Source organism: Chrysemys picta, chromosome 1, assembly GCF_011386835.1.
Source record: "Chrysemys picta bellii isolate R12L10 chromosome 1, ASM1138683v2, whole genome shotgun sequence".
Classification (NCBI taxonomy): Eukaryota; Metazoa; Chordata; order Testudines; family Emydidae; genus Chrysemys; species Chrysemys picta.
Genome location: NC_088791.1, coordinates 86129389 through 86147850, shown reverse-complemented (window position 1 = coordinate 86147850; position 18462 = coordinate 86129389). Strand labels below are relative to the sequence as shown.

Here is an 18462-nt window from a genome sequence, read left to right as displayed (position 1 = left end):
CAAGACACGAGAAGTCATTCTTCCGCTCTACTCTGCTCTGGTTAGGCCTCAGCTGGAGTATTGTGTCCAGTTCTGGGCGCCGCATTTTAAAAAAGATGTGGAGAAATTGGAGAGGGTCCAGAGAAGAGCAACAAGAATGATTAAAGGTCTTGAGAACATGACCTATGAAGGAAGGCTGAAAGAACTGGGTTTGTTTAGTTTGGAGAAGAGAAGACTGAGAGGGGACATGATAGCAGTTTACAGGTATCTAAAAGGGTGTCATGAGGAGGAGGGAGAGAACTTGTTCACCTTAGCCTCTAAGGATAGAACCAGAAACAATGGGTTTAAACTGCAGCAAGGGAGGTCTAGGTTGGACATTAGGAAAAAGTTCCTAACTGTCAGGGTGGTTAAACACTGGAATAAATTGCCTAGGGAGGTTGTGGAATCTCCGTCTCTGGAGATATTTAAGAGTAGGTTAGATAAATGTCTATCAGAGATGGTCTAGATAGTATTTGGTCCTGCCATGCGGGCAGGGGACTGGACTCGATGACCTCTCGAGGTCCCTTCCAGTCCTATAATCTATGATTCTATGATTCTATGATAATTAGCAGATTCGTTTGGGAAAATGGAAAACCTGGATTAAACTTTAAGATTTTACAAAGTCATAAACTTGTACTCCCAATGTATGTATGTATTATATTGCTAATGGCTTGGTATAATTGAGTAATCTCTTTAAATAGTATATGCAACATTCAGTTTTATTGGTTAGAGAGGAAAAATCAGGAAATTAACATGATTTTATATTAGCCAGTATATTTTATTAAGTTGTTAACAAATGATAAAATATAATAAAATTATTAGTCTGTTTATTAGGGCTGTCGATTAATCGCAATTAACTCACATGATTAACTCAAAAAAAAATAAACCATGATTAAAAAAATTAATCGCAATTAATTGCACTGTTAAACAATAGAATACCAATTGAAATGTATTTAATTTTTTTAAATGTTTTTCTCCGTTATCAAATATATCGATTACAATTACAACACAGAATATAAAGTGTACAGTGCTCACTTTATATTATTTTTATTACAAATATTTGCACTATAAAAATGATAAACAAAAGAAATAGTATTTTTCAGTTCACTTCATACAAGTACTGTAGTGCAAACTTTTTATCATGAAAATGCAACTTAAAAAAGTAGGGTTTTTTTGTTACATAAGTGCAGTCAAAAACAAAACAATGTAAAATTTTAGAGCCTACAAGTCCACTCAGTCCTTCTTGTTCAGCCAATCGCTAAGACAAACAAATTTGTTTACATATGCGGGACATAACGCTGCCCACTTCTTAATTACAATGACACCTGAAAGTGAGAACAGGCGTTCACATGGCACTGTTGTAGCTGGTGTTGCAAGATATTTACATGCCAGATACGCTAAAGATTCATATGCCTCTTCATGCTTCGGTCATCGTTTCAGAGAACATGCTTCCATGCTGATGATGCTCATTTAAAAAAAAAAACCTAATTAGATTTGTGACTGAACTCCTTGGGGGAGAATTGTATGTCTCCTGCTCTGTTTTACCCACATTCTGCCATATATTTCATGTTATAGCAGTCTCGGATGATGACCCAACTGATTGGACTTGTAGGCTTTAAAGTTTTACATTGTTTTATTTTTGAATGCAGTTTCTTTTATACATGATTCTACATTTGTAAGTTCAACTTTCATGATAAAGAGATTGCACTAGAGTACTTGTATTAGGTTAATTTAAAAATACTATTTCTTTTGGTTTTTACAGTGCAAATACTTGTAATCAAAAATAAATATAAAATGAGCACTGTACTCTTTGTATTCTATGTTGTAATTGAAATCAATATATTTGAAAACGTAGAAAACACCCAAAAATATTTAAATAAATTGTATTCTATTATTGTTTAACAACATGATTAATCCCAATTAATTTTTAATCGTTTGACTGCTGTACTTTATATTTTTATTACAGTAGCACTCAAAGGTCCCAGATTGGTTGAGATTCTCTTCTGCTAGTTGCTGTACAAACAAATAGAAATATATGATCCCTCTCAAAGAGCTTACAGTGTAGGAACAGTGAGGTGAAGGGAGATAGATGCCACCAAATATATGTTTTGTTTATGCATACATTCCTTTTTTTTAATTACAAATAAAATAAGATACAACAAACCCCATCTGCCTCTCAAGCAATCATTAATAAGATGATTTTCAGGGGTATAATGGCCAGGTGGGTTTCAAATGAAATGGACTTGAATTGAGTTCATTTTCTAAGTAAACAACTGCCCGTGCTGTCAGAGCAGGTGTTTATCTGGGTCAATGCCTAAATCAAACTATAGGAGGAAATGATTTATTGGTTGAGGACAGGATTTATAGTAATGTGGAAATCTATTTTCTGATTCCTAGAAGATGATTTTCAGGCCTCAGTCCCATATTTCATTGCACGCAGGAAGCGTAGAACATAACATAGACATAACATAGCAGAAATTAAATCTAGAGGATTTATAAGATATTAACAGGTGGGACACTGCATTATTAAGTATATATCCATGTTTGCCAAGCCCTTTCTAGGCTATTTATTGTGTGACTTTCCTTACATGTCCTCTCAAAAATATATTCTACCTTAATGGAGTGTAGCTTTCCAATTAATTCACTTCAGTCTTTAAAGGTCACATGGAAGAAAGAAATGAGAGTTCAGATCTACAGTAGCAATTGGGGAAAGATTTCAAATTCATAAGGACAGTCACAAAGAAAAATAATGTTTAAAATTATTCACAGAGTACGTTGGACACCAACACATCTTAAACTGTGCAAGGTCATTGACTAACAGATGCTGGTGATGTGATAGCAAAGGGGATTGTCTGATACAAATTCTATAGTGATGTCCTAGAATAGTGAATACTAAGAGGCAAATATGTAACATTGAGAAGATACGGGATTCTCAAATACCACACAAGTGTGAAAAATATGGTAGATTATTGTGGTATCTGAGCAGATGTCTCCAGATCTTTTCAAAGATTATTGAAACTATGATTATATTAACTGATAAATACTAAATGGGATTTAACTGTAATAATCAGTTATTGTTTTATTGTTATGCATAATTTGTTTCCATGTGCGTCCACATTGTGCTATGTCCTGTACAAATATAAAGGAAGCACAATCCCTCCTCGAAAAAGATGAACAGATGAACGGTAGAGAACATGCAAGTGGTCATAGTGGTAAATGACCATCTCATGGTAGCTTGAGGATTGATAACACAATGTTCTTTGAGTGTGTTTCAGTGTGGATCCCAGTGTAGGTGCATCAGTGTCTCGTGTACATAAGATTGGATTCTTTTGAAAAACAACGTCCATTAGGGCCACATTTGTGCCCTGTGACTCCTCATGCTCCTATGTGAGGGCATAAAGAGTGAAGTAGTCATCACCATCCCTGAGTTCCTGCCCATTCATGGGAGCGAGATGAAACCCAGTGAGTGTCCGACCCATTATTTCTCAAACTGAATTGGTGAAAAAAATTATCTTCACCCTTTGTTTTTCCTTGTTGTCCTTGATTGGGTGCTCTAAGTGTGTGGGCAAGTGTGTGTAAGTACAAGAAAGAAGCGACACACACAGCCTTTACAGCAGGGTGAGATGCTTTGCACCAACTGCCAGCCACAGGGTAGTCACCAAGCTGTCAAGGTTCAAATCCTGCCCGTCCTGTGACAGACTCCCCCTCATCGATGGGCACAGCCAGTGCTGCCTTTGCCGGGGGAGAGCTCGGCATGCAGGTAGTTTTCTTCCAGAACCCACAAGTCCAGGGATGGTTGACTTGTGACATCTGCTCAAGCAATCTATGTGAGTCACTTCAGACTCAGAAGAAATGAAAACTGAAGTGAAGTCAAAAGAGTGAACATCAATCAATGCTTCCCCAACCAGAAACCACATCCCTAATCAGTCAGAAAAATTAAAAAAATTAATGGAGATGTCTCATCTCCTAGAACTGGAAGGGACCTTGAAAGGTCATCGAGTCCAGCCCCCTGCCTTCACTAGCAGGACCAAGTACTGATTTTGCCCCAGATCCCTAAGTGGCCCCCTCAAGGATTGAACTCACAACCCTGGGTTTTGCAGGCCAATGCTCAAACCACTGAGCTATCCTTCCCCCAAGGGATGGCAACAAAGAGGACGCTATCAAAGCCAGCACGGAGAACCTCAGCACTGGCAACCTCAACACCAGAGCTGGCACATCTGCCCTAACACAGAAGCATGATGCGAAGAGAAAAAGGCACATAGTGCATAAATATAGTTTCAACCACCACACAGGACCATCCCACAAAGAGGATGTAAAAACATCACTCCATGGATTAAGCCTCCAAATCTTCCACAGAATTGGGAACAGCCCAGAGTGGAGGATTCCCAGTACAAACGTTGACAAGTGCCAACAAGCTTTTTGGTATTCTAAGCTCAACAAATCCAGCTAGGATTGTTCTCCCCATCAACGAGGACATACTTCAGCTGGCTAAGGAACTCTGGCAAACCCGAGCCAGTCTTTGTCCCACGTCTAAAACAGGTGGAAAAAAGAAATACCAGATGACCTTAAAAGGCTTTGAACATTTTTATACCCACCCAAATCCAGGGTCCTTGGTAGTATCCACAGTCCAAGAGAAATTCAGGTTTTCAGAGGGCACACCTTAGGACAAAACAAAGGCAACAGATTTGATAGCAGTGTTGAGAGCCACATCGGAGCTGATCCAAAGCCTCCCACTACTTTCGCAAGCCACCTAACCTCTTTCCACCATGTTTGATCCACTACTACGAGACAAATGGGTGTTAACAATGGGCAATGATGTCTACCATGTTCATTTCCACACCTTATCCCTGTCCCTCTTCAGGGACCCATCTCACTGTTACAAAAAGAAGTGACCTTGTTGCTCCTTCTAGGAACCATAGAAGAGGGACCTAAGCAGTACAGGGGAAAAGGCTTTTACTTCTGATATTTCCTTATGCTAAAGTGGGGGGAGGGACTTTGTGCTATCCTAGACCTAAGGAGAATGAACAAATACATGCACTGCATCAGATTCAGAATGGTAATGCTTGCCTCTTCATACCATCTCTGCAGACTCAGAACTGTCTTGTGGCTCTTGAGTTACATGACAAATACTTCCATAAAACTATCTTCCTGGCCCACAGGAAGTATCTGAGATTCAAAATGGGACCAAATCACTAGCAGTACAAGATACTGCCATTTGGACCGTCTATGGCACTGACAGTCTTCACAAAATGCCAAGTGGTGGTAGCAGAATTCCTGAGGAGACAGAGCATCCACGTCCACCCTTACATGGATGACTGTAAAGCAAGTCCCAGCAGGAAGTGGCAGTGAGCCTAGAATATGCTACCTCTCCGTTCACCCAGCTAGGTCTCTGGCTGAAATATGAAAAATCATGTCTTACCTCATTACAGATAGAGCTGATAGGCACTATGATCGACTTCAGAGAGAGAGAGTACCTGCCAAAGACAGGTTTCTGTCATTGCAATCACTGCTCGTTAAGATAAAAATCAAACCCCACTACATGGTACAAACTTGCCTTGAAGTGTTAGGCCATATGTCAGAGTGCACATGTTTGACACTGCTTGCTGGACTTCACCTGCAGTCCCTACAATTCTGACTTAGGTCCATTTACTCTCCATTGAGACACTGCAGTGACCTGAAGGTCTCATTGCTACCTCATGTCCTCACAGAGTTGATAGGGATGATGGAACCCAAAAATCTGTGGGAGGTGGTACTGTTCTCATCCGCCTTCCCAACAAAGATTGTGATCACAGAAACATCTGGGGCAGGGTAATGTCACCTGGACTACCCACAAATGAATGTGACCTAGTCCCCAAGAGACATAGGACTTCACATAAACATCCTGGAACTCAGAGCTGTCAGACTAACCAGTATAATGTTCCTACCTGTCCTCCAAAATTTCATAGTGCAGCTCCTACTGGGCAACATCTCCATGATACCCGACATAAACAAGCAAGCCGATGCCCACTCATCACCCCTCTTCCTGGAAGCTATCAAACCCTGGATATGGTGTCACCAACATGGGAGAACCCTGTTGGCTCTTCACCTCTCAGAAGTCAGCAATGACCTGGCAGACTTCCTGAGCAAACAATTGTGACCAATAATGAGTGACCCCTGCAGAGGCCCATCAAAACCAATATTCCATTGGGGGAGAAGGGTCCCATGATAAACCTGGTCACTATCAAAGACAATGCCAAGTGCCATAATTTTTGTTCCAGAGGGGCATGAACCTGGGGTCATTGCCAGACGCCTTTCTTCTGCAATGGAATCCAGGCCTCCATTTGCCTTTCCCCCAACTTCCCTGATCCCCAGGTGACTTCCAAAATCAAAATAAACAAACCCACAGTAATTCTCATCATTCTCTCCACTGGCCAATGGCTGACTGACTTAAAGATGCCCATTCACCCTTTGATTTAGTTCCGAAACTGCCTGATTCTCATGTCACAGCACCACAGTCAGATAGTCCATCCAGACTCAAAGTCCCTTTACCTGATGCCCTGGATGTTGGCTGGTTATGTACCCTGGACATGGAGTGCTATAGGCAAGTCCCAGAGATCCTGATATAGACAAGGAAAACATTCACCAGAGGGACTAATTTGTCAAAATGGAAGAGGTTCTTGATATGCAGAGCCATTGTGGCTTGGACCCTCTGCATGCTTCAATACCAAAGCGCCTGGACTGTTTGCAGCATCTGAAACAGTCTGGCCTTTCATTCAGCTCCACTAAGGTTCAACTATAGCAATATCAGTTTGCCATCCACCTGTGCAGTCATGTTCCATCTTTCACCCAGAGCTATCAGAATTCATCAAGGGCCTGTTACGTACTTACCCACTGGTCAAAAGAACCTGCCCCTACCTAGTACCTGAGCATCATCCTCTCAAGGCTTTCAGGATGCTCCTTACTTCATCTCACTCTGAAGATAGTCCTTATGGCTCACCCTCTTATTAGGACATTTCATAGGACAAGGTGGTGCTGAAACCTCATCAAAGGCTCATCCCCAAGGTGGTGTCAGAATTCCATCTGAATCATCCAATCAATCTGTGTGCCTTCTTCCTGCTGCAAGGTCGCAATGTAGAGTAACCCACTGACATTCATCAAACGCTGCGCTCTGGACTAGACGGCCAAAGCAGATGCCAAGTTCAGGAGAGCGGTACTACAATCTCTGTTTGACTAATGCAGCTGATACTACTCTTCCTACTATCCAGAGAGAGTACTGCTTGCCAGTCACCTATCATGGGATTTACACTGCTATCCTCAAAGAAGAAAGAAAGGTTATTTACTAAAGAATGGTTCTTTGAGATGTTGTTGTCAGTCTGGATCCTATAATCTGCCCTTCATCCCCACTTTCAGAATCCTCAGTGAACACAGGTTTCAAATTGCAAGAGAACTGAGAGAGGGTCATGTCCACTCCACCCTTTATGCCTTCCTGTTGGAACATGAGGATGCACAGGGCCTATTCATAGGCCTGACAAATGCTGGTATTCAAAAGAATCCAATCTTGCGCACATGGGCACCTACAGTGGACTCCACACTGGCAACATCATCTCAAAGAACCACAATTACTGTAGAGTAAATAACATTCATTCTTTTTGTTATTGTTGCTTTTCTTTAGAAATACTCTATCCCCTGTTACCTCGCAACCTTCATAGAATCATAGAATATCAGGGTTGGAAGGGACCTCAGGAGGTCATCTAGTCCAATCCCCTGCTCAAAGCAGGACCAATCCCCAACCTTGACATGGAGATCAGCTAGTTTATGCAGGTGTTACATAGAACTGGCTCTTCAGGGAGGATTTAAATGCAGATAGTGACCTTGCAGACCAGATCTGAGTGGGGGTGTTCTATCCGTAGGGGGTGGTACGGAAAAAGGCCAAAGGACTAATGAAGTGGACTAATGACATGTAAAAGCTGGTATCACTGGCAGATTAAAGGGGATGGAGAGGAAAGGAGTGACATTGAAACAGACAGGATGGAAAAAATAGGGAGGGCAGAACTATGCAGGGCTTCAAAGGCAAGGAGATAAAGCTTGAACTTGATGTATTTGAGGAAGGGAGTCCTGTGGAGAGACTAAAAGAGATGGTGATGTGATTGGACCAATGGACAGAGAAGATTAATTTAGTGGGTGTGCTTTATATGGATTAGGAGGGAGTGGATAGTGTTGTTAGGAAGGCCAGACAGGAGGCAGTTAAATTAAGATAAGAGACAGAGTCTCAGAACAAAAGATTTAGCTGTAGGGGTAGAAAGAACAGGACGGAAGTTAGAAGCTGGGTTGCTAGATGATTAAATCTGTGTTGTCATGTTTATGAATATTTTGTCTGGAACTAAGTGTAGGCTGGGTGTATTGCTGCTAGTCTGATGGATGGATATACAGAAGCTTTCATGAATTCACTGTCACGCGTTCTGTGAACTGTCACTGAATTTTATGAAGAAGCTCATATTTGACATCTTTTTCACACACACATTCCATTGGCATCAGTACTCTTTTTTTCCATGCTCAAGAGAAACGTGGATGGAATTAATACCTTCATGCAGATTTTGCTATATTCTCTGAAATTTCCATTTAAGCTTTCCTTTTTAAAAAAGGACGTTTTTAGCCCTTCTGGTTACAAGAATCTTTATCCAGTATAGATTGTCTTGTTCAGTCTGCCACCATTAATAAGAGAGATGCAACCATACGTGCGCGCGCACACACATACACAAAATATATGTAGGGGTTAACTATGAAACTTGATTAGCAGAGACAGTTACCCTCATTGTTCATGGAAACAGACATAATTGCAGAATCTGGTTGGCTCTTTGGTTTTGAATTTCATGTCACAAATGTATAATTCTGTTTGAGTCCTGAGGGAGCAGGAGCTGATTAGAAGATCTGATCATTGGCCCTCTCCTTCAAGCTCATGATTATTTTGCTATCTACTGTTAACTCTACTTTTTTCTGAAACACATTATTTCCAGATACAGCAGCTATTCCTTAGTTTAGATCTGTGCTTATGATCTTATGTATATGACACTCCATAAATATTGGATTTCATCTTACTTAGTTGCTCTAATAATCTGTCTAGGCTACTTTGCAGTTTGATCTCTCTCACCGTTTACTCTTTCTGACTTTGGTGTTATCTCCATATTTGATTGCAGCTGAATTTGTTTTCCCTGTCCAAAAAATAAATCACTGATCCCACTTCATATTTTTCCCCATTTGTAGAGCTCACAATGAATGAGTACTCTCTGAACCCTATTTACCAACCAACTACTAATCCATACTAAAATAGTTTTATATGGTAGAGTTTTGGCCCTACTTGTATTTCACCTTACTAAAGTGCAAAGGTATCCATTGCATTCCTTTACTCTAGCAAATCAATATCTGTGTTGTAGGCTGTGTTGGCAGCTGTTTCACAAGCCCAAAGCATAGTCAAGAGAAAGAGACAAATATTTAAATTAAGTTTTGTTTTACTTTAATTCACATATATTTTACCAGCGGGAGAAAAAGAAGAAGAAAAAAAATTGAACAGGCTACACTTGCCCGTGCAGAACAAACTGTTCTAACAGCTGTCTCATTTTTATTTCAGAAGTCTACAGAGCAAATGAAGAAAGTCCCTACTATTGTTCTATCAGTTTCTTACAAGGGAGTCAAATTTATTGATGCAACAAATAAGGTATGTGTAATTTTTGGACATCAGATTTTATTCCTCATTGTGCTAGATAGCTTATCTAGTAAAAGCCACATGGGGATCAGGGCTTGGATTCCCCCCCCCCATTTTTTTTTCTCTCCTACCCTGAACAGACAGAGTACCTCTCTCACTCTCCAGAAACCCACTCCTGTGGACAAATAGAGCAGCACTGATGGCAGTTCTGGAGGGAATTGTGTCCAGTCTTCCCCCTTCAAAGGGAAGCTCATCACAAGAAGGGTTTGGCAGGATGCCCCTCCTCACCTGGACAAAATCCCCCAACCTATTTTCCCGTTACAGTACATTATGCAGAAAAGTATGTGCTCCTTGCTTTTCAAAACACAAAATATCCCGTATGGGGGCTTTTCCCACCCCCTGTACATGTACTAAAATTGTGGGGTTTTATACAAGACCCAACGTAACAAAGGTCAAGAGGTATGAGACTGGTATAATCGTCTTCCAGCTTCCAACCATTTTAAGGGAGTGTCATAAGTTGTGCCTGCCCTTTAGTTCTCCGCTCTGGCCAAGCGTGGCTCTGCTGAGGCGCGCCTCAGTTTCGCTTTAACTCAGGCTCCCTTAAAAAGTCCACACAGGTCAGATATACAGAATTTGCCCCCTTTGGAGGTATAATTTAGTACTTCCAGCCTGGTTTATAATGGTTTCAGTGCCTACACAGCAAGAGTACGGGTCTGCTGTGGCAGTGTCCCAAGGGAACTCTAGGTCATTGCAAGCAACCCCTTATGGAGTGAGAGGACTTTGTACAAAAACTAGATAAAGTGAAACTCAGCTGTTTGTTTTGGACCATGGAAATTCATGGGCTTTCTTTCTTTTCTTTCTTTTTCTTCCTTCCTTCCTTCCTTCCTTCAAAGGAAAAATTTCAGTATAGATAAATGCCAAAAACCACGAGATTTCAAGTTAAAATAGGCAAAAGACTCTCATGAGTTTCAACTAGTTTCAAAACACAAAGCTCTAAACCAGTGCAGGTTTACTCAGTCCAGGGTCACTTGAGAGCTTTACAAAGGTTAGCACAAGGATCGGCAACCTTTCAGAAGTGGTGTACCGAGTCTTCATTTATTCACTCTAATTTAAGGTTTCACGTGCCAGTAATACATTTTAATGTTTTTAGAAGGTCTCTTTCTACAGATCTATAATATATAACTAAACTATTGCTGTATGTAAAGTAAATAAGGTTTTTAAAATGTTTAAGAGGCTTAATTTAAAATTAAATTAAAATGCAGAGCCCCCTGGACCGGTGGCCAGGACACGGGCAGTGTGAGTGCCACTGAAAATCAGCTCGCATGCCACCTTCGGCACGCGTGCCATAGGTTGCCTACCCCTGGGTTAGCAAAACTTTCAGTGAGCTGAACCTGTTTTCAAGCGTATAGCACACTTGAAACCAGATGAGTATTATGTAGCTACTGATTTGGGGGTAAATATTTCACATAGTTCTAATATCTTTTGAGCATTAATCCCTTTTCATCTTTAATGCAACATTGGTAACACACCATGATCATATGGTAATGTATTACAGCTTTATTTGTAGGAAGCTAAAACTTGCTTTTTAGTATCATTTTAATTCTGATAAAAATCTTTGTCTAGGCCAACAATTCTCAAACTGAGAACAAAAGAAGTATAAAGAAAACCATATTATTGTGTTTTGCCTAAAGCAACATAAAATCAAATGAACATTAAATATAATTAAATATAAAGATTTTCACAAATGGGTGTCCATTAAGGCATAATAATCGTTTATTGTCATTTGGTCTGAGTAATACATTATACAGAAATAGAAAGCAAATAATGTGCTGCACCAGTTTAAGATTAAGAGGATTATTTTGTGTCTTCAGTTACAATTTCCTTATTTTGGATTTTTGCATAATTTGAAATATAAAAAAGTGTTGGAATGCTGCCCTTTTATCCAGAGTTTACTCACTCATTATTTCCTCAATTAGATATTAATAGGCCTTTCAGAAAACTTGCCAAGTATTCAAGTATATCTTGGCAGGTTAGAAGAAGACAGGGGAGAGTGATTCAAATGACCGAGTTACATATAATCTCCCCTCCAAAAAAAGAGACATGCTCAAAGAATGCTTTTAATTTGCACAGATGTTACTGACACAACATTTAGCCATAGATCTCACTGACTGTGACATTAGACATCATATATGTTATGATAATACTGTATGCTTAGTGCCAAAAAAACAGTGTGTAGCAGCACTATAGTATTTTGATGGAGTAGCGATGTCATCCTGCAGACAGGAATAGTCTGTGTTTGTGGAAATGCAGTAGCCACATTGAATAAGGCTGTGATTTAGGAAAGCACTTACCCATATGGTGAAAACTATCCTTATTCGTTGACTCACTTTGAGCATGTGCCTTTGCTGAAATCGAGGCTTAAATCTATGACCATAATTCAGCCTCCTCTTTGGCTTCCTGGGTCCTCTGGCCTAAACAAGGTAAAGATACAACAGTATTTTTACACAGGTAAACGTTCATTATTTTCTCCAAAGCTTTAGACAAAGTCGTCTTTTCATACATCAGGCAGATATGTCTTGTCTTTGCCTCAGTACCATTCTGTAGTTTAATTTGGCCATTACATACGTGTCCTTCTCTACATAAACAGTTTAATTTCTCCATATCCCTCTTGCAGGATGGTCTTGACAGTAAACAGATATATTGCCACATCTTTCCAAAGTAATCCTTTTCCTGAAACCCCTTTAACAGCTCCATGCTTGTACATTGATGAGTATTGTTCATTCTATTTGAGGTGGAAGAGTCAGATTGAATTTCTTCAAACTGTGCATGCAAAGATCCAGAGAATGCACCTGCACTGTCCTACCTTGTCCCATCTACCTGTGGGCTGCAGTGGTACTGATTGTTAGAACAGAAACAGCAGTATCAATGGGCATAGAAGTAGAAAATTAATAGTCTATTATAGTTATTCTCTCAGCTGTGTCCCATGAAAGATGCCTCTTTGTCACAGGATACCGTGGAAATTGTACAGTGCTCTCATTTGAAAAGCGACCCAGAACTGGAGGAAAGCTCCAGGATTTTGCAGTTTCCTGTAGGATTCACTATTGATGCTAGATAATACTTTGGATACTGTTGGAGGGGCCAGAATTCAATGGTCTGTGTAAGAAGCTGAACATGTGGTGTTTTAATCATATTTTAATTAAAAGACAAAGTACCTTTGAAATATTTTAGTACAGAGGATGACTATAGCCTTAAAATGCTAAAAACAGATAAAGTTATTATATAAGGGACATCTATCCTTAATTCCTGTGTTGACTGAAAAATAGTGATACTTTAGTTCTTTTTTTAACAGAATATTATTGCTGAACATGAAATCCGCAACATTTCCTGTGCTGCACAAGACCCTGAAGACCTCTCGACGTTTGCATACATCACTAAAGACTTGAAGACTAATCACCACTACTGCCATGTATTTACTGCATTTGACGTGGTCAGTTTACGGAAGCTGTTTCATTTGACAATTTCCTTTATAAATCATTTTCATTAAAAATTATCAGTATAAAATTAGTAATAGTAAATGTTACATATATTGAAAAGGTTTAGAAAGAGCCAGCTAGGTGATGAAATGACACTGCTGCAGGATTACAAAGTATTTCTCTGAGATGTTAGCTCATTTCCCCTCACTTCTCTATGGAATAATTTTTCCTCTGGAACAAGTTTGTTCTTGTTTCTCAGCTGTTGATTCTAATGATCAGGTTTAGCACACAGCTTTCTCCAAAGCTATGTAATACATACAATTCCTTTAACTGGCTGCAATGGTAGTGGCTCATAAAAGTTCTTTACAAAAAGTTTGGTCACCCCTTCTGAAATCTCAGGGCACTACAAAGAAGTAAAAATCTTAAATACTCTCAAACTCTGATCTATTTCCATGAAAACAACAACATATTGCACAATTGGACTGATGTACTTTACACTTTTTGGGCTTATCCAACAAGCAGTCGAGTAATTGGCTCGATCCAGGAAAGCACATAAATTTAACTTGAAGCATGTGAGTAGTCCCATTGAAGCCAATGGCACTGTGAATCCTGGAGATGAATGCATAGCTGAGCAAATGGTGTTGACAGGAGGGCTTTGGCTTCCTTGACCATGGGATGCTGTTCCAGGAAGGAGAACTGCTGGAGGGAGATGATCTAACATGTGCATCTTCACACACTGCATCTTCACACACTGATTCACCAACCTAGTGAGGAAGGCTTTAAACTAGGTTCAAAGTGGGGAAGTAGCAAAAGCTTACATGTAAGTATTTAAAAAGATGACCTTAACAGAGGGCTAAATGTTGGGTGGGAAAAGGAAAATTACAATAGGTACATAGGAGCATCAAGAGAATCAACAGCTGATAACAGTGGGAGAATCTGCTCAACTTCTTAGGTGTCTGTACACAAATACAAGGAAACTGGGGAGTAAACAGGAAGAACTGGAAGTATTAGTCCATAAGATAAATTATGACTCAATGGCATCACAGACGTTTGGTGGGATAAATCTTATGACTGGAATATTTATATAGGGGATATAGTTTGTTAAGCAAGGACAAGTGGCAAAAAAGGAAGGAAGTGTTGCATTATACATTAAGAATATACACACTTGTTCTGAGATTCAGAAGGAGGTGAGAGGCAGAGCAGCTGAAAGTCTCTGGGTTGAAGATAAAAGAGGAAAAACAGGACTGACATCATGGTATGGGTCTTCAGACAACCAAATCAGGGGGAGGAGGTGGATGACACATTTCTAGAACAAATAACAGAAATACCTAAAACACAAGACCTGGTAGTAATGGGGGACTTTGACTACACAGAATCTGTTGGAAAAGTAATGTAGCAAAACACAAAATGTCCAGTAAGTTCTTGGACTGTAGTAGGGACAACCTTTTGTTTCAGAAGGTGAAGGAAGTAACCAGGGAGACAGCCATTTTAGATTTCATGCTAACTGACAGGGAGGAATTAGTTGCTAATCTGAAGGTGGAAGGCAATTTGGGTGAAAGTAATCATGAAATGCTAGATTTCATGATTCTAAGGAAATGAAGACGTGACAGCAGCAGAATAAGGACAACGGACTTCAAAAAAGCAGACTCAGAGAACTGGTAGGTAAGGTCACATAGGAAGGAAATCTAAGGGAAAAAAGAATTCAGGAGATCTGGCAATTTCTTAAGGAGACAATATTAATTGCGCAACAGCAAACTATCCCAAGGTGAAGGAAAGATAAGAAGGCTAGTTAAGAGGCTGATATGGCTCCATCAGGAGTTCTTTAATGACCTGAAAATCAAAACAGAATCCTATAAAAAGTGTAAACAAGGACAAATTGCTAAGAATGAGTACAAAAGAATAGCATAAACATATAGGGACAGAATCAGAAAGGCTAAGGCACAAAGTGAGTTACACCTAGAAAGGGACATAAAAGCCAAGAAGAGAAGATTCTATGATTAGTAGCAAAAGAAAGATGAAGGAAAGTGTAGGTTCTCTATTTAGCAGGGAAGGAGAACTAATAATGTACAACATCAAGACGACTAAGGTATTTAGTGCCTATTTTGCTTAAGTCTTTACTAAAAAGGTTAAAGGTGACCAGATACTTAACACAATTAATATTAACAATAAGGGGGGAAGTAACACAAGTCAAAATAGAGATAGAACAGATTAAAGAATGTTTAGATAAATTAGCTGTTTTGATGGCAACAGGACCTGATGAAAATCACCCTAGCATAATTAAGGACTTAGCTGAAGCAATCTCGGAATCATTAGCAATTATCTTCAAGAATTCATGGAGGATGGGTGAGGTCCCAAAGGACTGAAGAAGTGCAAACATAGTATCTGTCTTTAAAAGGGGGAACAAAGAGAACCTAGGGAATTATAAATCAGTCAGCCAGACTTCAATACCTGGAAAGGTACTGGAACAAATTATTAAACAATCAATTTGTAAGCACCTAGAGGCTAATAGGGTTATAAGTAGTAGCCAACATGGATGTGTCAAGAACAAATCCTGTCAAACTAGCCTAATTTCCTCCTTTGACAGGAATACTGGCCTAGAGGATGGGGGGGAACCTGTAGCTGTGATATATCTTGATTTTTTTGGTAAGCCTTTTGATACAGTCCCACATGACATTTTCATGAGCAAACCAGGAAAATGTAGTCTAGAATAGATTAAATTACTATAAAATAGGCGCAAAACTGGTTGAAAGACCATTTCCAAAGAGTAGTTATCAATGGTTTTCTGTCAAAGTGGGGGATGTATCTAGTGGCGTCCTGCAGGGATCTTTCCTGGGTCCCACACTGGGTCAATATTTTCATTAACAACTTTGATTATGGAGTGGCGAGTATGATTATAATATTTGCAGATGACAGAAGCTGAGTGGGGCTGCTAGCACTTTGGAGGACAGGATTAGAATTCAAAACAAATTGACAAATTGGAAAATTGGTCTGAAATCAACAAGGTGAAATTCAGCAAAGACAAATGCAAAATACTGCACTTAGGGGTGAAAAAATCAAATGCACAACTAAAAATGGGAAATAAGTGGCTAGGTAGTACTCCTGCTGAAAAGGATCTAGGAGTTGTAGTTGACCACAAATTGAATAGGAGTCAATAATGTGATGCAGTTGCTAAAAAGGCTAATATAATTCAGGGGTATATTAGTAGAAGTATTGTATGTAAGTCACCAGAGGTAATTGTCCCGCTCCACTTGGCACAGGTGGAGAACTGTGTCCTGGTTTCGGTACCACACTTGAGAAAAGATGTTGATAAATTGAAGAGTCCAGAGAGCAACAAAAATGATAAAAGGTTTAGAAAACTTGATCTCTGAGAAAAGGTTAAAAAAGAACCTGGGCATGTTTAACCTTGAAAAAAAGAAGACCCAGGGAGACCAGATAAGTCTTCAAATATGTTAAGGGCTGTTATAAAGAGGGTGGTGATCAATTGTTCTCCATGTCCACTGAAGGGATGACAAGAAGTAATGGCCTTAAGTGGCTTCAAGAATGATTTAGGTTAGATAAATATTAGGACAAACTTTCTAACTATAAGTGTACTTTAAGCCCTGGAATAGGCTGCTAAGGGAGGTTGTGGAATTCCCATCACTGGAGGTTTTTAAGAACAGGTTAGACAAAGACCTGCCAAGGATGCTGTAGATATACTTGGTCCTGCCTCAGTGCAAGAGTCTGGACTAGATGACATCTTGAGGTCCCTTCCAGACCTACATTTCTATGATTGTGTGTGTTTAAGATTTTTCCTGTACTGGGTCAGAGTGCTCAAAAATAAGGGGCTTGATCTTGCAATGTTCTAAATTTTCTTTAGATTTTTACAGTGTGTTCAATTAATTACACACTAAAAAGCTGAAGGTATAAAACTTTCTTTGCTAATATATACAGTGGCATGAAAATGTTTGTATCAAATGTTTACATTTACTTTGATAAAATATATTCTATATTTAAAGAGGAGATCACATAGATAGCTGAACTACAAGGCTATACACCTCTCAAGAGATCCTGAGGACACCATGGTAACTAGCTACCACAGTGAATCTCAAGTGGTTTGTAAACTCATCAGAAAAAAATGGTTACTAATCTTTCCGTATCTGTTGTTCTTCGAGATGTGTTGCACATGTCCATTCCAATGTAGGTGTGTGCGTGCCACAAGTACAGTCACCAGAAAATTTTCTGTCAGTGGTACCCATGGGAGTGGCTCTGGCACCCTTTGGTGTCACGCACTCATAGCGCTGGTATAAAGGGCCCAGCTGATCCCGCACCTCCTCCGTTCCTTCTTTCCAGCCAACTCCAATAAATAGGGGTAAGAGGGTCGGAATGGACATGTGCAACACATCTTGTTGCACAACAACAGTTACAGAAAGGTTGGTAACTGTTTTTTCTTCGAGTGATTGCACATGTCCATTCCAATGTAGGTGACTGCCAAGCAGTTGCAAAGGAGGTGGGATTGGAGTTCATGGACATGCTGATTGTAAAACAGCTCAAGCGAAACTGGCATTGTCCCTAACCTGTTGAGTAATGGTGTGATGACTAAAGAACATATGCACTGATGACCAAGTCACCGCTCTGCAAATGCCCTGAGTGGGACCTAAGCCAGGAATGCTGATGATGATGCCTGTGCTCTCATGGAGTGGGCAGTCAGGATAGCTGGTGGCAGAACACCTGCCTGCTCATAACACGTATGAATGAATAATATGATCCACGACGAAAGTCTCTGAGTCGAGATAGGGAGACCTTTCATCCTTTCAGCAATCGCTATGAAGAGTTGGGTAGATCTACAAAATGGTTTGGACCTCTCTAAAGAACACTTGGGCACATCTAGCATCCAGTGTGAAGACGTTCCTCCCTATTGGGAAACCACCTTTGGGAGGAAGCTGGGGTGAAGACGCAGCTGCACCTTATCCTTAAAGAAAACTGTGTATGGAGGCTCCGACGTGAGGGCGTAGATCTCCGAGATCCTTCTGGCCATAATAATGGCCACTAAGAAAGTCACCTTCCATGAAAGCTATGACAAGGGACACCTTGCCAACGGCTCATACATTTTGATAAGACCAGGTTTAAGTCCTATGGAGGGACGGGTTCTCGTATTTGGGGGTATAGTCTTTCCAGGTCCTTGAGGAAATGGATGGATATCTCGTATGAAAAAACATACCAACTTACCACCAGGGGGGTGGAACACCGAAATTGCTGCAAGGTGGACCTTAACTGAGGGAATCGCTAAACCTTGCTGTTTCAGGCAAAGCAAAT

General features: G+C 40.1%; 1 protein-coding gene across 23 annotated transcripts in view; it reads left to right on the top strand.

Moving 5' to 3' along the window:
• The window catches only part of ANKS1B (ankyrin repeat and sterile alpha motif domain containing 1B), a 771828-nt gene that overhangs the window by 733096 nt on the left and 20270 nt on the right, over nt 1–18462 (top strand). For 22 of the 23 annotated variants that reach the window (XM_065561011.1, XM_065561005.1, XM_065561000.1 and 19 more), the window contains 2 exons: nt 9623–9709; nt 13047–13184. The exons of the other annotated variant lie outside the window; for it this stretch is intronic. In XM_065561011.1, the coding sequence (XP_065417083.1) occupies nt 9623–9709; nt 13047–13184 (225 nt within the window). The remainder of the gene's footprint in view (nt 1–9622; nt 9710–13046; nt 13185–18462) is intronic. 23 annotated transcript variants of the gene reach the window in all.